This window comes from Bombus impatiens, unplaced genomic scaffold (genome assembly GCF_000188095.3).
Source record: "Bombus impatiens unplaced genomic scaffold, BIMP_2.2 scf_0930, whole genome shotgun sequence".
Lineage (NCBI taxonomy): Eukaryota > Metazoa > Arthropoda > Insecta > Hymenoptera > Apidae > Bombus > Bombus impatiens.
Window position 1 is genome coordinate 1,153,863 of NT_177349.1, and position 21,620 is coordinate 1,175,482.

The window sequence follows — 21,620 nt, forward strand, 5'->3', positions numbered from 1 at the left end:
AAATTGGCACCGACCATCGTCAAATATATCAAAGCTCTATGAGTAATCCGTAAAAATACATATTTCCAGTAAAACTGACGGACGTGTGCCGCCTGGAGAAAGATCCGGGCCCTTGTCCGGGCTCTGTGTTACGCTGGTATTATGACACCGTGCGTCAGATGTGTAGCCAATTTGTTTACGGCGGTTGTAAAGGCAATGCCAATAGATTCCTTACACGTGCTGCCTGTGAGCAGCGCTGCCCCGTAAAAGGTATCAGAAAAAGCAAAAAAGAAACAATCATAAAGAAAAAAAGAAAAAAAAGGGGAAAGAATCCAAGAAAAAGAAAGTGATCAAATAAAAAGGATAGCAGAGAAAAGAAAAAACGGGGAGATCAAAGGAACAAGCTTATCTGCTTCTTGTATAACAGTATCGCTAGCAATATTCAGAAAGAGAGTCGTTTCTCGTTCATTGATATTTGAGGAATGGTTTAATATTGGATAATTGAGAAATTACTCTCGATGTTGTCGTTGGTGATGGTTCGTTTGTCGTTGTCTCTATTTGTTGGCACAAAACATGATTAACCCTTTGACAACTAATATTAACTCTGCTGTGATCATCGAATGTTTATTTCAGCAACGAAAAGGATTTGTATTATTTCAAGAAGATATTTAAAACGAAATTAAATCGCGGGATCACGTGTATCAATAAAAATATTTTCATTTTAACGTTAGAAAAATTCGATTGTATCGAATATGCTTAAAAGATATAACAGGGTTTTAACTAACGCTAAAATTCGCATGGGATGAAATTTCATCCATGACAGCTTCCGAGAAATAGTGAAAATTATTATCTCTCGCCAGGTTTCATTCCATGTAAAGTATTTTCTTCAAAGTGACTGATGTCAAGGGGTTAACGAGAAAAGTGTTGATTGTAATTTGAATATCTTGGTTTTACAAATTTCTATTTCTTCTGCCTAACTATTGATCGTAATCGATTATATCAAGCATTGCCTTTTATCAAAGCACAGTATGCACTTAAAAGCACCCTTTCCATTTAAGTTGCACGCGATATCAAGCTGTCGTAGCGTTCTACGAGTCAATCCAATCAATGGAACTTGATTTTGTCGTATTATGTCCTCCGCAAAGCGGTTCTCGTCTCGAGATCGATCGTTCGATAGCTTTTGTCTGGCTTCGAACGAGCTCTCTCAATGGAGTAGTGCGATTTCCTTTCATTAATATTTTATGAGTGATCGCGTCGGTGATTTTTTATTGATGGTATTACAAGAAAGAAGGAAAGTCATTTAACTTGGTTAATTGGTATGACTTTAAAATTCAAATAATCGAGCTTTTCTTATTCTTTCATGAACGCACTGATTTTATTTGTCTCATTTCTTAATTGGTCGATCGTGATAAGAGAATTTAACGGAAAAATTTTAAACGGGATATTTTTTATGGTGAAATGTAGAAATAGAACTGGTAGCTGCACGAAATAATGCTTATATTTCAAAGGTCGTAAGATAGTTGCAATAACACAACAATTTACGACTTACAATAAATTATATAATTATGACCTTTATTTAATCTGTCAAAATATTGAAACATAAGATTAAATATATAATGGTAGAAATAATTGTACACGATACTAAATATGCTTTAAGAATTATATTAAAGAATTTAAAGATTTATGCCACTTTTTAAGTAGTATAATGCGTATTTTATTTTGGAGATTGCTGCATATTATGTGTATTTTGTAAATTTTAAGCGTTTAAATGTTTCGTAAAAATTGAATTTTACTTGATTAAAACTTTAATCATTAAAACGTGATTAAAATTAACTAATTTCTATCTTCAGATTTGATTTACTAGTTTGAACTACTTATTACTTGAAGTATACGTACATTTTTTTCATTGTTTTAATATTTTTTAGCACTCTGTATCGTGCATTAATTTAGAAAAAAAGACCGCAGATCGTTAACGACAATATACTACAATCTAATATTGCATGATATAATAATTAATGCGATTAACAGATAGTTGCTTGCTGCCACGAGCCGAAGGTAACTGTGGCGAGAAGCAATCTCGATGGTACTTTGATCAGTCGGAGAATCGGTGCATGCCATTCTATTATACCGGTTGCGGTGGGAATAAAAATAATTTCGAATCTAGGGACGCATGCGAGTCTGATTGCCCGACTAAAATTGGTAAGACTTCGTCTAATCACATTCATCTTATTTTCATCATATTTCTTAAACATACAACTATCTCTTCTCTGTTTTGTCTAAACTTTAGGTTCTTTTAAATTATAAAGTATCTTTCAACATATTCCTTTTAGTATAAATTAACAAAAAATAATCTAACGCTTACAACTTAATTAACGCTTTCCGTGTCAGTTTCGTTGTATTACCGTTATTCTTCCTTTCTTGTGTAATTGTTCTCGATGTCAACCGTACCGCATGCACGTAAATTGTTTTACGGATTACACTCGAATGTGCGTTTTTTGCAAAAACAAATATATTCTTAATATACGTCCATCGCATAAATATATTTGCAATAAATTAAGTTATATATGTTGTATGTTGCTTTATTTGTTACAAAATGTGAGGAAAGAAGTTCAATAAATCTTTAAAACGAATGAAAGGAAAACGAAAGAGATTTATTACAGAATTTTTCAAGAAATTGTTCCCGACGATTATTCGAGATTCAGGATAATATTTTAGTGATTTTCCAAGGATTTTATTGAGCTTTTTATTTCTCGGTATCATATGCTGAAGCAAGGCAGATTTCTTATGCTATCTTTGTCCAAACACAGAACAAGACACCTGTCTCCTGCCCGCGCTTTTGGGAGAATGCCACAATTATACTCAACGATGGTACTACGATTCGTACGAACAACAATGTAGACAATTTTACTATGGTGGTTGCGGCGGGAACGAGAATAATTTTGTTACCGAACAAGATTGCTTTAACAGGTGCCAAACTACTACGAGCACCATCACACCATCGGAAGAGGACGGATTTAGACCAGGTAATATTTTGGTAGCTAAAATATCGGATATTTTGTCTAATACAACCCCAATATTTGCAGATAAAATGGAACATTGGGATTACATGAATTAAACATAAAAATGCGAATTTAAAGTTTAATACGTAAAATTTTCCAGATTTCTGCTTCCTTTCGAAGTATACTGGTCAATGCTCCGAAGAACACGTCAAATGGTTCTACGACAGCGGCGATGGTGTCTGCAAGCAATTTATATATAGCGGCTGCCAGAGCAATGGAAATAATTTCGACAGTCACGAAGAGTGCGAATATCGATGTGGAGATGTTCAAGGTTTGTATCATTACACATTACACATATGTGACTGCGCTTTCTCTTGCGCAATTCAACCAATATTATTAACTAGTGAAACTTTGAAATAGAAAATGAAATTAGAATTAATAATGCAGTATCGTGGAAAGATTAATCAAGAAAGACCCGATGAAATACAGTGCAGATAGAAGGTGGAAATACTGATAGGTCAGAAGGGAGGGAAAATTCCAACGGGCCAAGTGGCTCATCAATATGTCCTTTAGAAAAATAGTTACTTGGAAAGGCGTACGTGACCATCGTCGGTCATGGACGACTGCGGAACGCGTGCGTGTTGTGGGAATACGAAAACTATGATGATAAAGGGATGTCTTGGTGGAGAAAGTCAGTTAGTCTAATTGTTCGTTAGTTGAGAGTTAGTTGCGAGCGAGTTGGGGGGCGAGTTGCGAGTTAGTTGCGAGAGAGTCGTTAATCATTAGTTGTCGAGTTGTTGTGAGTTGTTAGTTGTGAATTATCCATTTAGTTGTTTTAGTTATATTACATTACTACATTAAGCTCTAATTAAGTAATCATCGTTTTCTTGTTTCAATCACTGTAAATAAATTTACCATAAATATTAAATTTACCATAATCACTATAATAAATTCTCTTGCACTATAGTAACAAGTTTGACAACAAAAGACACGAAATTCTGAAAATAAACTTTACAAATTGCAAGTCGTTTAATTATAATTTGAGAAAAATGGAGAAATCATTACTTTAAATATAATACTTACTACTAATTGCTCTAATGGTTACACTATGTATCTTTCTCATACTTTTTTCTTTTTACTTCTTTCTTCAGATCCATGCACTCTACCCAAAGTCATTGGTCCCTGCAATGGTGTCGTTAAACAACACTACTACGACCATCAATCAGATTCTTGCTACGAATTCGAATATAGCGGTTGCCAGGGTAATAAGAATCGTTTCCAGGATAAAGAATCCTGTGAAAGGAAGTGTCAGAAACATGTTCAAACAGAAACACCTACAAATGTTACTGTCGTACCTATTGTATCAGTTGAAACTGTCTCGAAGAATCCGATTTGTTACAAGACTGTCGATCCTGGTTCTTGCAATGGTGATATCACCGCTTATTACTATGATTCACACAATCAGTTGTGTCAAGCGTTTATCTATGGCGGCTGTGAAGGAAACGCGAATAGGTTCCAGACGGAAGAACAGTGTGAACGTCTTTGCGGAAAATTCCATGGTCAAGGTATGTGTAGTGATTTTATTACTTTTATTACTATTCAGCCAGCATGGTTTGTAGGACTATAGCTCTATATACAGGATATTACAAAATTTATCGGAAAAATATCTACAGATATATGCATAGAATCGATTCTAGACATCAAGATGATAAAATTTTAATGGATTTATAGATATAGCTACATTTGAATCTTTCGTAATGAAACTTAATTTAACAGCAATTTATCAACGTTATTAGTTATGATATAACTATAGCCAAATTCTAAACAAGATTCAGGGTAAAATTGTATTTTTAGAGATTTTAGACATTTTAAGCGGTTTTATTATCGTTTTATAATTCTTTTTACTATTCTTAGGATATTTAGTAAGATAAAATTCAGTGATATTATATAGATATATAATGATTATATAAAACAGATTAATAAATATTGATTCTATTTAAAATATATTCATGAATTATTGTCTAATTTTTCTATTGTCTAATCAACAGATTATCATATGTATTCCAAAGAAATTGAGTAATAATTTGAAAGATTCCTCTGTTGTGCAACTTTATTAAATCTTTATTAAAAAATTCTTTTTACAGATATGTGTAATCTACCAGTGGATTCTGGCGTTTGTAGAGGCTCTTTCGCCAAATACTACTATGATTATGTCAGTCGCGTTTGTCGCGAGTTTTTGTACGGCGGATGTGAAGGCAACGCGAATAGATTCAGCACGATGGCAGAGTGTGAATCGATTTGCATTCATCACGAAGAACCCGTGCCACCTGGAAACGGTACCAGCCTCTCAAGCTTGTGTAAGTACTTCCATTTGTTTGATACGCAAAATTCCACCCAAACTTACTAACAACGTAAACGATCTCCGAAATCTTTAAACGAAACGCGAAAGAAATTCGAAAGAATATTACTCGAAAAGAATTTCTCATAATTTTCTATCAATAAATCTTTGAAAAGAAATCGGGAATTTCTTTTCGAGAGAATAAAATTAGCTCGCGACAACAATAATTTTGAACAATGATGATCCAGCGATTTGCAAAGAACCGGTCGACACAGGATCTTGTGCTTCGGGTCGACATGATTATACCAAGCGATTCTATTTCGACGACGAACAACAAACATGTCGAGGGTTCATTTATACTGGATGTGGTGGAAATCGTAACAGATTCAAGACTTTCGAGTCTTGCATTAGCACTTGTCTTACCAGTAAGTCGAGTAAGTCGAGGAACGGTGTTCCCCAACGATCTAAACGATATTTTTGTTACATGTTTAATATTTTGAGCTTCGAACATGGTGAACACATTTTCATTATTGCATATCACTGTACATTGTAGCCTTAATGTTTTATATCAATGTTGTTACAAATCCTTTGTTGTTACCTTTCCCTAACATCCTTTTTCTATCTGGAGGGGAAGAGCACGATAAATCACATTTTCTATTTCTCTTTTACAAAGCAATGGATTTTAATTTAACTGTTTAATTTTAATCATTTTACTTTAAAATATTCCTTCCGAGTCATAAAGCGACATTGTCTGTTTGTCTAAAAAACTCTACTTCTTATTTTTCCACAGTTTTTATTCCTCAACCGTTTATCCTATCAGCTATTATTGTTCCTAGTTGTAAGCTTCAAAATTTGTGTAATATTGCTTTCACCGCAATATGTTTTTTATTATTCTTTTATTATTACTTTTTGTATACATTTTTATATTTTTTTCTTTCTATTGTAAGAATGTTTGTATTTTTCTTTGCTGTGACTGTAATGGGTGTTTTCATAGCTACTAACGAGATCGACTCCGAAGAGAATAAAAAGGATCCTTGTGCGGAAGCTCGCGAGGAATGCAATATGATTCGTTGTCCTTACGGCAAAGAGGAGTTCGTAGATTCTCAGGATTGCGGACGATGTCGTTGCGTGGATCCTTGCAGGACACAGGTTTGTCCCGATGACACCAAATGTGCTATTACTCTGGTTGGTACCGAGGATGGCACCGAATACAGAGGAGTTTGTAGATCAGGTAACTGGAAACATTAAGTTCTTTATATTTTCTATATTGTCTGTATTGAAGATAAAAAAGGAGAACATGCGGTAGATCGATAAAATTAAAAATACCTTCTCTTCTTTCTTAATCTTCTTTTCATTTATCGATTTCAGATCCAGTCATAACCAAATCCACTTACAAGAATCCAAATACCATATCCATCCTAACTTTGTTAATTTTTCCCTCTTCTAACGAAAGTCTGCCGATTTCGACTGACGACAAGTTACATAGTAAAGTAATTAAACATTTTTCTCCTTTTAATAAGAAACAAACCGACATTAACATCTAGAATTGGTGCTCCTCTTTTTATCTCGTAGACTAAATGAATTTCTCCTGCCATGATTTAACTTTGCAATTTACCGCTCATATTCACGATAAACCTATTAAATATATGACGAAAAATTGTTATACGAATGACGTCAACTAATAGTTTCCCAATTACTATTACTTGCATAATTTAACTGTATATAATATAATAATTCGTTTTTAATTTAGTCACGAAATCAGGCCGCTGTCCGAGCGTATCGAACAGCACAAGATGCGAACAGGAATGTCTCACAGACGCTGATTGCGCCGGAGAAATGAAATGTTGTAACAATGGATGCGGCGCTTCCTGTCTTGAACCGGCTGTCGATGAAGTTCTATCGACTACTCCACGACCGGTAATCACTGCACGGCCGGTTGGTTCGGAACCAGCTTCGATCAAGCCACCGGAAGAACCAAACGTTAGCGCTCAGGAGGGTGGCTATGTGACATTGAAGTGTGTTGCTTTCGGGCATCCAAAACCAACCATTACGTGGAGGAAGGGCACAATGCTGGTGAGATTTTTTATAAATTATAAAATATAATCTTAGTTCTAGGAAAACACGCGTTCTGTCTTCATATCTACAATCTTCAATTTTATCGGATCCTGAATTTATCGGAAAAACGATTGCAAATTGATGAAATTGGATAAAACTTAAAGTTAGGGATATTATTAAAGTATGAGATGTATGGTGTAATAGGTACGGAAGGTACACTCAAGTATGTTCAACCAATAACGTTTATTAAACTCTATCACTCGATAACAACGAATAACAATTAACAATTAACAACAGCGACGATTAACCGATCTCTCGAAAATACCCGACTCTTCGCCATTCGCGCTTCGCGGCTCGGGGTAGAATGTCCTTTTTTCAGATCTATCTGATTCTTCCCTTCGTTACCCTCACTAGCGTGCGTTCATTACATGTGCCGCCGCGGCTGGCACGTGTATGCTCTTCCGAGAAATTCGGCGGAAGGAACGTGAAGATATCGATGGCACATTGGGCACGTCGGTATTGCGCTTTGACGGCATAGCGTTTTGTATCCGCCACAGTACCCCCTTACCAGTGATAACGCTACGTAAATAAAAAACAATAAATATTACAAAGCAGTGCACATTCGCCGGTTCCTAACGCCTATCCGAAACCTGCCTGAAGCCGATCTAGAAATCGGACTCTTCGCCCAGACCGCGTAACGTATCTATTCCGGGTATTTTCTTCGTTCGTCGTTTGGTTATTGTCGTTTGCCCCGTTTTTGTCACGAACATTCGTTTGGTCTACCGGAATTAGCACGTTGCGAGTCTCAGCGGTTCTTTACTCGAGGTTTTCGGGAATGACGAACGCGGGCTTCAACCGACCTACGGAAACCATTATGTCGATTATTTATGCGATTATTTATTTTTTACCGTATATGTCTTATCGCCTCTCTGTATAACTTTATACGGTCCATCGTACGGTGGCTGTAATGGTCCTCCAATCGCGCGTCATGGCGCACGAACACGTATGGCGACGTCTCTAATTCCTTGAAAACGAAAATTTTACGCCGTGACATGTAACCGAGTGTGGTCTGATCCTCTCTCTATACGTTCTCTCAGCCGATTCGCGTATTCCGAGTTGGCCCGTTGACTAGTTGATAAGAAGAATTCCGCCGGCAAACGTATGCCGGTGCCGTAAATCATTTCGGCCGCCGTTGCGTTTAGGTCCTTTATCGCGGCTCTCATACCTAATAAGACGATCGGCAGAATTCCGACCCAGTTGCTCGTGTCGTGACATTTAATCGCCGCCTTTAGTTGTCTGTGTAGGCGTTCTACCATCCCGTTAGACGCTGGATGGTAGGCCGTTGTACGCAAATGTTTGACGCCGAGCAACCGGCATAATTCCTCGAATAAACGCGATTCGAATTGACGTCCTTGATCGGTTGTAATTTTCAAAGGTACGCCGAAACGAGATATTCAGGTAAAAAGGAGGGCCGAAGCCACGGTTGGCGCTTCCATATCGGCGATAGGAATGGCTTCGCGAAACGCGAAAAACGATCGATACATGTTAGACAATACTGGTATCCTTGCAAATATTGCATGGCGATGATGTCTAAGTGTATATGCTCGAACCGGCATGCTAACTTTCCAAACGTTCCAACAGACGAGAATACGTGCCTGGTGACTTTATTGCGCTGACACACGTCCACGTTCGGCAATCTTTATTTACGGACGGCCAGACGAAGCGCGTAGTTACTAATTTTTGCGTACTACGCATCCCCGGATGGGAAAGTCCATATAGCGATTGGAATACGATGCGCCGTAACGGTTCCGGTACGTACGGTCACACGGTCTCGGCTGTAATATCGCAATATGTTTCCCGATCGCTTCGATGCGAGATAGAGTATCGGCTAGGCTGTTCTCTACCCCTTTTATATGTCGGATATCGATCGTAAACTGTCCGACGTAGTCCAGATGTCGAAACTATCTTAGCGAACACTTGTCGAGGTTCTGGTTGAACGCGTAAATTAGGGGTTTGTGATCTGTATAGATCGCGAATTATCTACCTTCGACGGCATGTCGAAAGCGTTTAACTGCGTAGTACATCGCCAGCAATTCCCGATCCTACGCGCTGTATTTTCGTTGCGCGGGGGATAGAATTTTCGTCATAAAGCCTAGTGGTTGCCAAGAATCGTTGACGCGCTGCTGAAATACCGCACCAATAGCGTAGTCGGATGCGTCAACCGCGAGGCTAACGGGCGCGCAGGGGATCGGGTGCGCTAACATTGTCGCGTCGGCCAAAACGCGTTTCGACTCGCGGAAGCTTTTTTCGGCATGCTCGGACCACTCAATAGACGCGTTGCGCTTCGTTGTGCCTTTCAATAAGTCGTTGAGTGGTCGGAAAGTATACGCGGCTCTCGGTATGAAACATCTGTAGAAGTTAATCATATCGAGGTATCTTCGAAGATCTTTAACCAGCCAGCGGCTTTATCCCTTCGGCGGTTACAGTATAACCGAGGAATTGAATTTCGCGGACGCCGAATTCGCACTTCGCGCTATTAATAACGATCCCGTAGTCGTTGAGGCGTTTAAACAGGACCCGCAAGTGTTCGCGGTGTTGCTCGTCATTCTCGGAAGCTACGAGGAAATCGTCTATATATGCGTAGACGAAATCAAGGCCTCGTATGATTTCGTCTACGAATCTCTGACATGTTTGCGCGGCGTTCCGAAGCCCAAACATCATCTTGGTAGCTTCGAACAGACCGAACGGTGTTGTTATGGCTGTTTTCTCGACGCCTTCCGGTGCAATCGGAATTTGATGGTAAACGCGAATGAGGTCGATTTTAGAAAAAATGCGCTTACCATGTAAGTCTGTGCGAAATCCTCTATGTGCGGCGGTGTATATTTGTCCGGGATGGTGTGGGCGTTCAACGGCCGGTAGTCGCCACACGGTCGAATCCCTCCGTCTTTTTTGGAACGACGTGTAAGTCCATGCCCATGGACTTCTCGATGGCTGCATCACGCCTTGCTCACTCATGACTTCGAACTCCGTCTTAACCTGTTTAAGTCGGTCAGGTGCAAGTCGGCGGGGTTTGCTGTAGACAGGCGGGCCTGGTGTCGTTTCGATGTGATGTACCACACCGTACCGAGTTTTCTCTCGTCCGAAAGCCAGTGGGCGGGTTAGATCCGGAAATTCGGCGAGGAGTCGGTGATACGTCGATTCTCCGATAATTGTCTTGATCGACGCCGTCTGAGTCGTGGCCGTATCCTCTCGTCGACCGGTTCGAAGTAGAATCTATAAGGCGTTTATTCCTCGCGTCCACCCACAATTCGTAATGATTGAGGAAATCCACACCGATGATGGGTGTGTCGACGTCCGCTGTAATGAAACGCCATTTCATCGTTCGACGCAATGCCAAGTCGAGGGACACTAGGATGGTACCGTAGGTCGCGATGCGTGACCCGTTAGCCGCGAACAATTCGTACGTATCTTCGTTCGCGGGCCCGTGTATTTTGTTGCGCGGAAATACACATACGTTGGCGCCGGTGTCCACTAGGAAGGAGATTTTTGAGCTCCTGTCCCTTACAAATATGCGGCGGGATGTTAGGCCGTCGTCGCTTGCCGCGTTTACGGACGGCCGGTTTCGTTTCTGGCCGGCCTCGTTTCTCTGGTTCCATGTACATGGTGAACGGCACTTCTTCGCGCGTGCTCGGAACGTCGCATGATAGTAACAAAGACCGGAGTCCTGTGATTCTTCTCTCGGGCGCGGTCCGTACCGTCTCGTGTTTGGACGTTGGTAGCGGCGCCAGTAGAGGCGCAGTGCCTCGATTTGTGCCTCTATTCTGAGCTTCCCGCTCTTTCGGTCTCGATAACAGCTACCTTCTGTCTTCTCAACGAATGTGTCTCGTAGATCCGGTCGGCCGCCCGCGTTAACTTTTCTACATCCGTTTCATCCACCGCGGCCAGGGCGATGTCTAGATATTCCGGAAGTCGCTCCCTCCAGCGTGTGAGGAGGAAGTCGTCCGGCATGGAGGGACCGGCTAGTCTTCTCAGGTGTTTGTAGAATTGGGACGGCTTTCGGTCGCCCAATCAGTCAGCAGCCTGCGTGACCTCGTGCCGGCTTTATCAGCCAACTCTCGAATGATTTCGTTTTTTAACTTATCATATTGTTCCGCCTCTGGTATCCTCTTCACGTCCTCGATATGAGACAGATACCAGTCGCCGAGGCACCTGACGAGGGTCGCGAACTTTCGCTTGTCGTCCGTAAGATCCATGTCCTCGAATTGCATCTCCAGAAGCGTAAACCACACCGTGACCTCCGAAGGCTGCAGTGGGGGCATGTTAATTATTTGGCAGGCTCGTTGTGCGCCGTTCACGATCCCGTCGGTATTTGCCATCGCACAGCTGTTTTAATTCGCGACGTTTAGAGTCTCAGTATCACTATCACAGTCACTTCTTTAACTTTAACTCACGTCGAGGTCACCAGTTTGAGGTGTATGGTGTAATAGGTACTGAAGGTACACTCAAGTATGTTCAACCAATAACGTTTATTAAACTCTATCACTCGATAACAATGAATAACAATTAACAATTAATAACAGTTGACACTTGACGACGATTAACAACAGCGACGATTGACCGATCTCTCGAAAATAGCCGACTCGTTTCTCTTTACCATTCGCGCTTCGCGGCTCGGGGTAGAATGTCCTTTTTTCAGATTGAACTGATTCTTCCCTTTGTTGCCTATCGATATCCCCACTAGCGTGCGTTCATTAGATGTGCCGCCGCGGCTGGCACGTGTATGCTCTTCCGAGAAATTCGGCGGAAGGAGCGTGAAGATATCGATGGCATATTGGGCACGTCGGTATTGCGCTTTGACGGCGTAGCGCTTTGTATCACGAAGCCGTTGGAAAGTTCCGTGATCCGTGCCGCCATAAGTATTATAAAAAAGGATTTGTGTTGTTTTAAATTTTATCGGATTCTGCCTTTGTAAGAATAAAAGACTACAAATAAATGACGTTAGATAAGGATTAGAGTATTGCAAAATTTAAATATTAGATGGAATTGTAATAATAACAAAGATTAATGACTCCAGATTGCAGCTTCAGAGAGCAGGCGTCGCATATTGCTCGATGGTTCTCTTCAAATCATTAATTTAGACCGATACGACGGAGGAACTTATGTCTGCACAGCTGACAATGGTTTAGGACCACCGGTAAGAGTGGAATACCAATTGGTGGTCACAGGTACGTACTATACGTTAAGTACTATAAAGACTGTCTTGACGTCTTGTAATGATGAATGTATCGTGCATCGTAGACTTAATGATTGATCTCTTTACTTGATCTTTTAGTAGCTGATCTAACCAATTTTATGTAGAAATGTTCTGCCATGTGTTTACTAGTAATAGCACGTTTTAACTATTCACTTAAAAAAATTGCAATTAATTAGAACAAGAAGGAAATGGAAACACAAATATATCCATAAACCGCGGCAGAGTTAGCTTTACTTTTAAACTACCCTTCTTTGCAATAATTGGTGATGGTATTCAACGTTCTTCTCTTCTGCATGCTATTTTCTCTTACACACTATACAGAGCCGAGAGAACTGGCTGCGGCTATCATTGGAGAGCCTAACGCTAGCGTGACGGTAACCATGAACTCCCCCATATCTCTGCACTGCTACGCATGGGGTTGGCCTAGACCTTTTGTCACTTGGTGGCAAGGCGATCGCATGTTACCACTGTCTTCGGAAATTTACGAACAGGATTCCGACTACACGCTTTTGATCCGAACCGTCACGCTGCCCACGTTGGGCGTTTACACATGTCAAGCGTTTAACGCGATTGGCAGAGCTGCCTCTTGGTCGGTAATATTACAAGCTGTCGGTCCAGTGTACAACATCAATCCCGAATACGAACAATATCTCAAGTATCTGGTCGATCCTCCTAAAAAAGATGAGAATATTCTGTATTCCTATAGACCTAACAGAACTCAAACTACTGACTTTCATACCTATGGATTTGTGTACACGACCAGACAAACACATATTTCTACGGTCAATCCTATTGGATATACTACTTTGGACTTTGCTTCGAGGTTCAGAGGTGAGAGGGTACTCTACTGTAGTCTTTTCCCGTTTTCCCATTGCACCGTACTGAAAGATATTGTCAAAATATTAAATATATTATCAATTAGGATTTTGATGTTTTCCAAATTCATATCATAGAATTATTTATAATAATAAAATGAAATGGAAGAAAGGTGTTGTTTAATACTAGAACTTTTTAATTCGTTATTCCTGCAATTAGTAAAAATTTGTGAATCCTATAGATAAAATTAATGCTGACTTTTATTGAAATGATGTTAAACAGAAGTGGCATGCATATCTTTCGAGAGCACAGTGCAATTTGGTTTTTCTCTCTTCTTTTGTAACGACTGCGAATGCTTCGGTTTCATTATATGTTATATTGACCATGCTTAATTTGCTTGCATGCATGTTCTTACTAGTAATGATTATGTTCAATTTATGTACAATGTTTATGTTAATAATAAACGATAAAAAGAGGTAAGCACACGATCTATAATATACTCAAATTACTTTCTGTATTTTTTCTTTCTTTCTTTTTTTCTCTTGACAATTTCATTTACAAATATTTCTTAATGTGAAATCAATTATTTCGCAGTGCCTGTCACGGCAAACATATCGATAGGACAAAACCAATTCCCAGAAGGTAGTGACGTTACTATCGCTTGTAACGTCGATGGATATCCGATTCCTCGAGTATTGTGGTACAAAGATAACGAGCTGATTCACCAAAACAATCGAATTCAAATTACTGGTAGGTACTTCTATTTATCTAGCATTATTGAATAATTCATTTTTTCAGCAGAGAAATTGTTCAAAAAATGTGTGAAATTTTATTTCCAGATTTGAACAGACTTGTGATCAGCGACGCAAATCGAGAAGACTCTGGTCAATACCGTTGCGAAGCGAACAACGATTATTCGTCTGCTTTTGCGATGGTGGATATACAAGTTGCTGGTAAACCTTTGTATTTTCTATATACTGTACAGACGAAAGTATCCGAAAGCTGAAATCAAAATTAATTTTTACTGACCAGTATAATTTTAAAATAATATTTTATTTACCATTATTTTATTTACGCAAATTTTGAAACAACTATAACTTCTAGAAACAGAAATTTTTGAATTTCAAGTATTCAACTTGTCAATAATAATATATATATGTCGGAGATGAAAGAACACCTGAACCTTTGGAATTTTGGATAATCCCGCAACATTGTAATCTAGAGTCTACTATAGCTGTAATTAAACAATTGTAGTTATTCAATCCGATTGTAATTGTTCGAGAGTTATGATAATGAGCTTGGGCTCGAGGCGACAGCCAGTCGCCGAACTTAGCCGCGGTCACGGGATGAACGCATTGTCTAATAAAGGCATGGAGTAATTCTATAGCTCTCCTTAAAAGAAATATTTGTGGCGGCACGCGACAGTAAACATCCCAACGGTTTCTGTCTCGTGGCTCGCCACACGCAGACCCCATTCTTCGGTTTTGTGATTATCGCATTCTCAATTTAGTTTTCGATATATTCGTCGGAGATGAAAGAACACCGGAGCCTTTGGAATTTTGGATAATCCCGCAACATTGTAATCTAGAGTCTATTATAGCTGTAATTAAACAATTGTAGTTATTCAACCCGATTGTAATTGTTCTCGAGTTATGATAATGAGCTTGGGCTCGAGGCGACAGCCAGTCGCCGAACGTAGCCGCGGTCAGGGGATGAACGCTTTGTCTAACAAAGGTATGGAGTAATTCTATAGCTCTCCTTAAAAGAAATATGTGTGGCGGCACGCGACAGTAAACATCCCAACGGTTTCTGTCTCGTGGCCCGCCACACGCAGACCCTATTCTTCGAACAAGATGATTGCCAGATGTCGATGCGTCTTCGGAGTACATGTTCAGCTTCTTGAAAAACCTTCCGCCAAAAGCGATGAGACAAATCACAATAATAGTAAACGCAATACTAAGAGTACAATACTTTCCAAAAGCTTGGAAACTGGCACAAATCATAATGATACCCAAACCAGGCAAGGACCCACACGAAACCAAGTCTTACCGACCAATCTCACTACTTCCGGTGTTCTCTAAGATACTAGAGAAAATAATCTACGACCGGATAAAACTAATAATAGAGAAGAATCATCTAATACCGGATCACCAATTCGGATTCAGAAACAAATACTCCACAATAGAACAAACGCACAGACATGTCAATGAAATCCTACAGGCGCTGGAAACAAAACAATACTGCACGGCACTCTTTATGGACATCGACAAAGAATTCGATAAAATAAACCACACTAGCCTACTACAATCGATCAGGAAACAGTTCCCGGGGCAGATATACCAACTAATCAAATCATACCTAAGCAACAGAAGCTTCATAGTAAAAATCAAAAACACACACTCAGAAGCTAAAGAAATCAAGGCAGGAGTTCCGCAAGGAAGCGTCCTAGGACCAATTTTATACTATCCTCGACGAATTCGATGATCTCGTGTCCCTAGACACACCCCATTATAGCTTTCCTCTGTGGCATCATTGGGACGGAAATTCATTCCCTCTCGCGTTCTCATCAACTACAGAGTAACGTCTTTACGATCAGTGATTACTTCACGTTTTATCAATAAAGATTCAGACTTAGATTTTGTGAGAACGTTCATCTATCATCCCGTTGACCGCGGATTCGTTATTGAACCTAGATCATTGTCATTAGTTTCTCGAATATCTAATTACCACGGTTACTTGCCCAACGGTTTCTGTCTCGTGGCCCGCCACACGCAGACCCTATTCTTCGAACAAGATGATTGCCAGATGTCGATGCGTCTTCGGAGTACATGTTCAGCTTCTTGAAAAACCTTCCGCCAAAAGCGATGAGACAAATCACAATAATAGTAAACGCAATACTAAGAGTACAATACTTTCCAAAAGCTTGGAAACTGGCACAAATCATAATGATACCCAAACTTTTTTCAACGAACGGCGTCTCCCACTAGCAACGCCAATTTCCCTTACTTTCTGAACGAAGGCTATTGTCACGTAATTTTTAGGGTTGGTTGGTGAAAATAAAATATAGTTGAGTCGTAACACAACAATTAACTTTGTTTTAATCAACCTTTATTGTGAATTCACCAATCACAATGTAACACGCACTGAATTAGCATAAATCACAATTCACCCCAACCACGTTATGTAAGTCTTAGTTACAACAATACATTAAGTACGCGACTTATAAGGGTAGAGACCGATATAGATATGTTGACTATTCTAAGGATACAGAATAAGTGAAGTTTTACTGACGATACTGTGTCTGAGGAAAGCTAGGGGTGGGTGTGTCTAAGGACACGGGACTATCGGATTTGTTGATGACAATTTTGGTTAAGGAAGTGAGGGCAGTAGACACCGTCTCCGATTGGATAATAAGACGGTTGGTGGACCAGGAAGGGTTTTAGCCGCCCTCGCGAGAAAGTTGCTAACGGAACATACCAGATGTGGAGAAAACCAACTTTCTAAGCTAACACGTGGTAGACAATAAACGTAAAGGGAAATCTAAGACAGGAAATACTCGCTTGGTCCGAAGGACCTTAATTATGAAAATGCCAAGGCCCCTGGTGGGCACTTAAGACTATTGAGGGTGCGCGCCAAGGATATGCAGACATCTGGGTGTCATCATGTCCGTGGTGTGTGGCCTGGTCTCTGATGTGAATTGACGTTACACTATCCTCGACGAATTCGATGATCTCGTGTCCCTAGACACACCCCATTATAGCTTTCCTCTGTGGCATCATTGGGACGGAAATTCATTCCCTCTCGCGTTCTCATCAACTACAGAGTAACGTCTTTACGATCAGTGATTACTTCACGTTTTATCAATAAAGATTCAGACTTAGATTTTGTGAGAACGTTCATCTATCATCCCGTTGACCGCGGATTCGTTATTGAACCTAGATCATTGTCATTAGTTTCTCGAATATCTAATTACCACGGTTACTTGTCCAATTCTATAATAATCGTATTTGCACTAGTCAATGTCTTCTCTATTGCATAACGACAATGTGTAATCCAAATGAAGATGCGTTTCACGCCCCTAACCCTAATTCTAATGTAAACCCGACATATACATATAATTAGACAGATAAAAACTCTCTTAAAAAATAAAAGCTTATTTCAACAGTAAAAAAAGTTCAACTGTGCAAGAAAGTGCAACTATCTTCAACCAATTCAAAATATACAAATTCTCAACAATTTCAACATTTTGATAAATGACGTTATTATGTCATGAAAGAAACGAAATTGATTAGAGTTCAAGAAATAACTTTTCTGTTCCTAGGAATCTTCATTCACCCTAATTGCCAGGACAACTCGTTCTTCGCGAAGTGTGACCTGATCGTGAAAGCAAGATACTGTACGCACAAATACTATGCGAAGTTCTGCTGCCGATCCTGTACCGAAGCCGGCCAGCTTCCTTCCAGAGGGCCTCACCTGAACACATCGAGAAGGAGGCGAAGGTACATTCTGAAGAATCTCGTCTAAGAAAGTTTCGTTTGCTTCCTGCGAGCCCGATGAACAAAGCAGAGCAATTACGATAAGGTCTCTCTTGCATAGTTCAATTAGTATTGTTAATAAAATTTGACAAGTCACAAGTTTTCAGCACTGATGAATTTTGAGAAGAAAAAAAGAAATAAATTTCTCAAATTATGAGACTACTAATTATCCTACTTGGATGAAATATGGAATAGAAAAATTATTAAGAATTCCAGGACATGATGTAGTGAAATTATTAAAAATTCTACGACATAGGATTATAAAATTACTAAAGATTCGATGGCACAGGATAGTAAAATTATTAAAAATTCTAGGATGTAGGATCGTAAAACTTCGAAAGAAAAATTTACAATCTATAAATTGTACCTTGTCAAATTCACTATTATCATGCAAAAGAGACGTCTGAAAAAAAGAAGACTCGGCTCTCAAATGTATCGTTACTAAAGAAACGAAGGAGGACGACGACGAGGCCGCGTGGTCATTCGATCCGATTCGAGGACACAAAACTCCTCTGTCTCGAACACGTGCCGCATAAACGTGACGTTAATTCACTGCCAAAGCCTTAGAACGTCTATACATAGATACTTTTAATATATAATTAAGCAACAGCGAGACGGAAGAGCGCGAGAACGAAAGAGTTGCACAACGAGACATAAAATGATCTTATCGTTGCTGTTTCTTCTTTTCCTTTAATTCTGTTTCAACGTCGTCGTTCGTCGTTGTTCGTTTTATGTATGTATATACGATCTGATGCTGGAATCCTAGTCGGTCGAAGCCATATCAAGATAGGAATGATCGCTGTCCTCCGGGGAACGAGAGAAAGCGCATCTCGATCGATTAATCGATCGATAACATTTGCTCTTCTTTTCATTTTACTTTCCGTTTAACTCGCGTTCCAGTCGTTGGCCATCTCAGAATATAATCTGGAATCATGCGATGAAATACAGAAATTGAAAGCCGAAATAGCTAGTGAAGATATAGTCGAGGAAAAATAATTTAGCAATTTATGAGTAAACCTAGGTTCTAAACGATCTTTTTTTTGAATATTCAACTCTTGCAAAATTATTTTTCTCTAACATAAACAATTCGACAATTTATCAAATATTCTAAAATTCTCTCTTTGTTTTATCATTTAATGTATTCTAAGTTAAGAAATAAAAGGATTCAAAATTCTAAAAAAACTCCATTACATATCTTAATTCTAGATTTAAAACAAAAATCATACGTTTGCGATAATAACGTATTCTGTTAAATTTTAACAAAAATTTAAGCTCTTGAGGATAGAATAAAAGATATTCGCAAGGTTCCAAGGAAGTCGTCACGATGAATCCATACGACAACGCGATGTATCGATCAATCTGATTCTGTAAGTGAAAGAGCTTCGTAAAATAGACATGTCAGGGGAACAAAGGAAATGTCGCGAAAGAACGAGTTAAGATCGCTATATCTTTTTTTCTTTTTTTAAGCGGATAGATCGCATTAAGCGATCGCATAAAATGAAAAGAAAAGAAGAAATAGGGAATTTGGGGGAGGGGGAACTTGTACCTATTTGTATGAAGCATACAAATATACGCACGTTACGTTGTAAAATATAAATAGTTTATTACGCAGTACACCATTTATATACTCTATGATACTGTTACTACTTATATCCCTTATCGATATTCCAATATATTGCCATAACACAAAACAATCCTCTGTCAATGAACAACATTTTACGATTATCATAGCGACGATTAAGGATGGCGAAGGTGCAACATCGTGACGACAATATGCTGGCTCGTAAAATGAGTAAGAATGGGAAGAATTGGTAAAAAGGAAAGGAAAATTGACTCTTTGCTAATGTTTTCGTTTCAATTATTTTAAGTTTTGCGCTTTTACGTAGTTTCGTTCTGAAAAGTTGTATAATAGATTAATAAACATATCGATAAAATTGGAAAGGTTTTGGTGGTTAAAATTTTATTTGCAAAGCTCGTTAAAAAGAGGATCGAACAATTAAGTCGTTAGAGGTTAATAACAATTTACAAGCATTTATCAGTAATTCAATCACGATACGCACCTTCTTTCACCATATTAACGTGTTGCATTTATATATTTGTTCCTGAACATTTTAATCGTAATGTTAACTACACACTGTTACTATGTATAGCGTATCATCTATCGTGAAGCCTCGATGTTTGAGAATAAGAGCATAAGTTTGTCAATTCCGAACTTATCAAAAAGTAGCGTGAAACTCTTATATAAAATTATTTCCTTTTCTTACACGATATTATATTCTAACAAGTTAGAAACGACATATTTCTTCTTGGTAAAGCTGATACCAATTTTGATATACTGTCTCTTCTTCACAAAAATATAGGAAAAATGTATTTCTATTACTGATTGACAAAAAAGAAGTTCAGGAAGGTTCAATCAACAAAGGGTTAATTTCAATATAGAGTGGGAGAAGGTTACATATCATTGGAAAATTGTATGCGTAATTCGTTCCAACATCGGTAAAAGATAATTTATGCTTTTAATCTTGAAGTGTCGCAAAAATATCAGTAGCTTGTAGCGTATCAAAATTCTGAAGGAAGGTACCAAAAGCATTTATAATTATATATAAATATTATAGATATATTGTAAGCGTAAGTTTTACTCGATAATGGAAAGAATCCACGGAACTGTAGGAAAAAAAGGATATTCTTCTTTCGTCTGATCGTTTCAGTCACAGTAAATGACAGTGCCTTATTAGAAGCCCTTCGAAAGTGTCGAGGAAGGAGTGCTAAATAGAACTTTACATACAGATTACCGTTAGTGTAAATACAAAAGTAGTAGTATACGCGAAGCAGAACGAATTGTCTGAAGATTTTCAATCGCAGAAATTTACTGATAGTCATTAAAAAGAAAAAGATATTAGACGATCGTACCAAAGTGTGAAAAAGCTATTCCTCCAATTTTTTACGTTTCCTTATCGAATAAAATATATATATGTATATATATATGTGTGTATATATATATATATGTATATATATATATATATATATATATATATTCGTATATTATTTCCTAATTACGTATCAAACGTATGAAGACCACAAGTGGAAATATGACTCAAGTCACATTTTTTTTAGCAAGTCTTCTATAGAAGAGCAATTTCAAAATTCGATGTTATTGTATATTCGATATTATATTAATGAAGTTAGAGCAACATAATTGTTCGTTTCGTACAAAATATTATAGATTTATCATTTATCACAAGATGCCCTTTTTGAACTATTTCATATTAAAATAGACGTAAAAAATGTATAACAAACATATTAAAATTTTATATTAAAATACGTGTAACAAAATAATGAGAAAATCAACAAAAATGAACTTGTCATATTTTTCTCATGTGTGGTCTTTATGTACAGTAGAATCTAGATAAAATTTGGAAATTGTGACAATCACAGTATTGCTTTAAAAGAAATGAAGCATGTAAACCTTTATTATCGTTTTCTTCATTTACCCGGAGGAATCGTAGCAAGAAAGGAAAGAAACAAGGAATAATGGAAAGATATTGAGTACTCTTCTCCTCCGTAATCCTTTAGATATGACCAAACTGGACATGACACGATTGTAGTAACGTAGCAACACGACATTATTTAGTAAATGTATAAAT

At 38.5% G+C, this 21,620-nt stretch overlaps 1 protein-coding gene across 11 annotated transcripts in view; it reads left to right on the forward strand.

The window, feature by feature from the left end:
- Positions 1–19,787, forward strand: part of LOC100742198 (papilin) — a 163,921-nt gene extending 144,134 nt beyond the window's left edge. For 3 of the 11 annotated variants that reach the window (XM_033323387.1, XM_033323386.1, XM_033323388.1), the window contains exons 27-40: positions 70–249; positions 2,008–2,178; positions 2,787–3,002; positions 3,139–3,309; positions 4,130–4,543; positions 5,123–5,335; positions 5,565–5,750; positions 6,311–6,547; positions 7,067–7,389; positions 12,446–12,596; positions 12,947–13,456; positions 14,036–14,191; positions 14,281–14,394; positions 17,763–19,787. In XM_033323387.1, coding sequence (XP_033179278.1) covers positions 70–249; positions 2,008–2,178; positions 2,787–3,002; positions 3,139–3,309; positions 4,130–4,543; positions 5,123–5,335; positions 5,565–5,750; positions 6,311–6,547; positions 7,067–7,389; positions 12,446–12,596; positions 12,947–13,456; positions 14,036–14,191; positions 14,281–14,394; positions 17,763–17,965 — 3,245 coding nt within the window. In that variant the 3' untranslated portion in view covers positions 17,966–19,787. The remainder of the gene's footprint in view (positions 1–69; positions 250–2,007; positions 2,179–2,786; positions 3,003–3,138; positions 3,310–4,129; positions 4,544–5,122; positions 5,336–5,564; positions 5,751–6,310; positions 6,548–7,066; positions 7,390–12,445; positions 12,597–12,946; positions 13,457–14,035; positions 14,192–14,280; positions 14,395–17,762) is intronic. The other 8 variants (XM_033323389.1, XM_033323394.1, XM_033323393.1 and 5 more) reach the window with 8 other exon arrangements.
- The last annotated feature ends 1,833 nt before the right edge of the window (positions 19,788–21,620 follow it).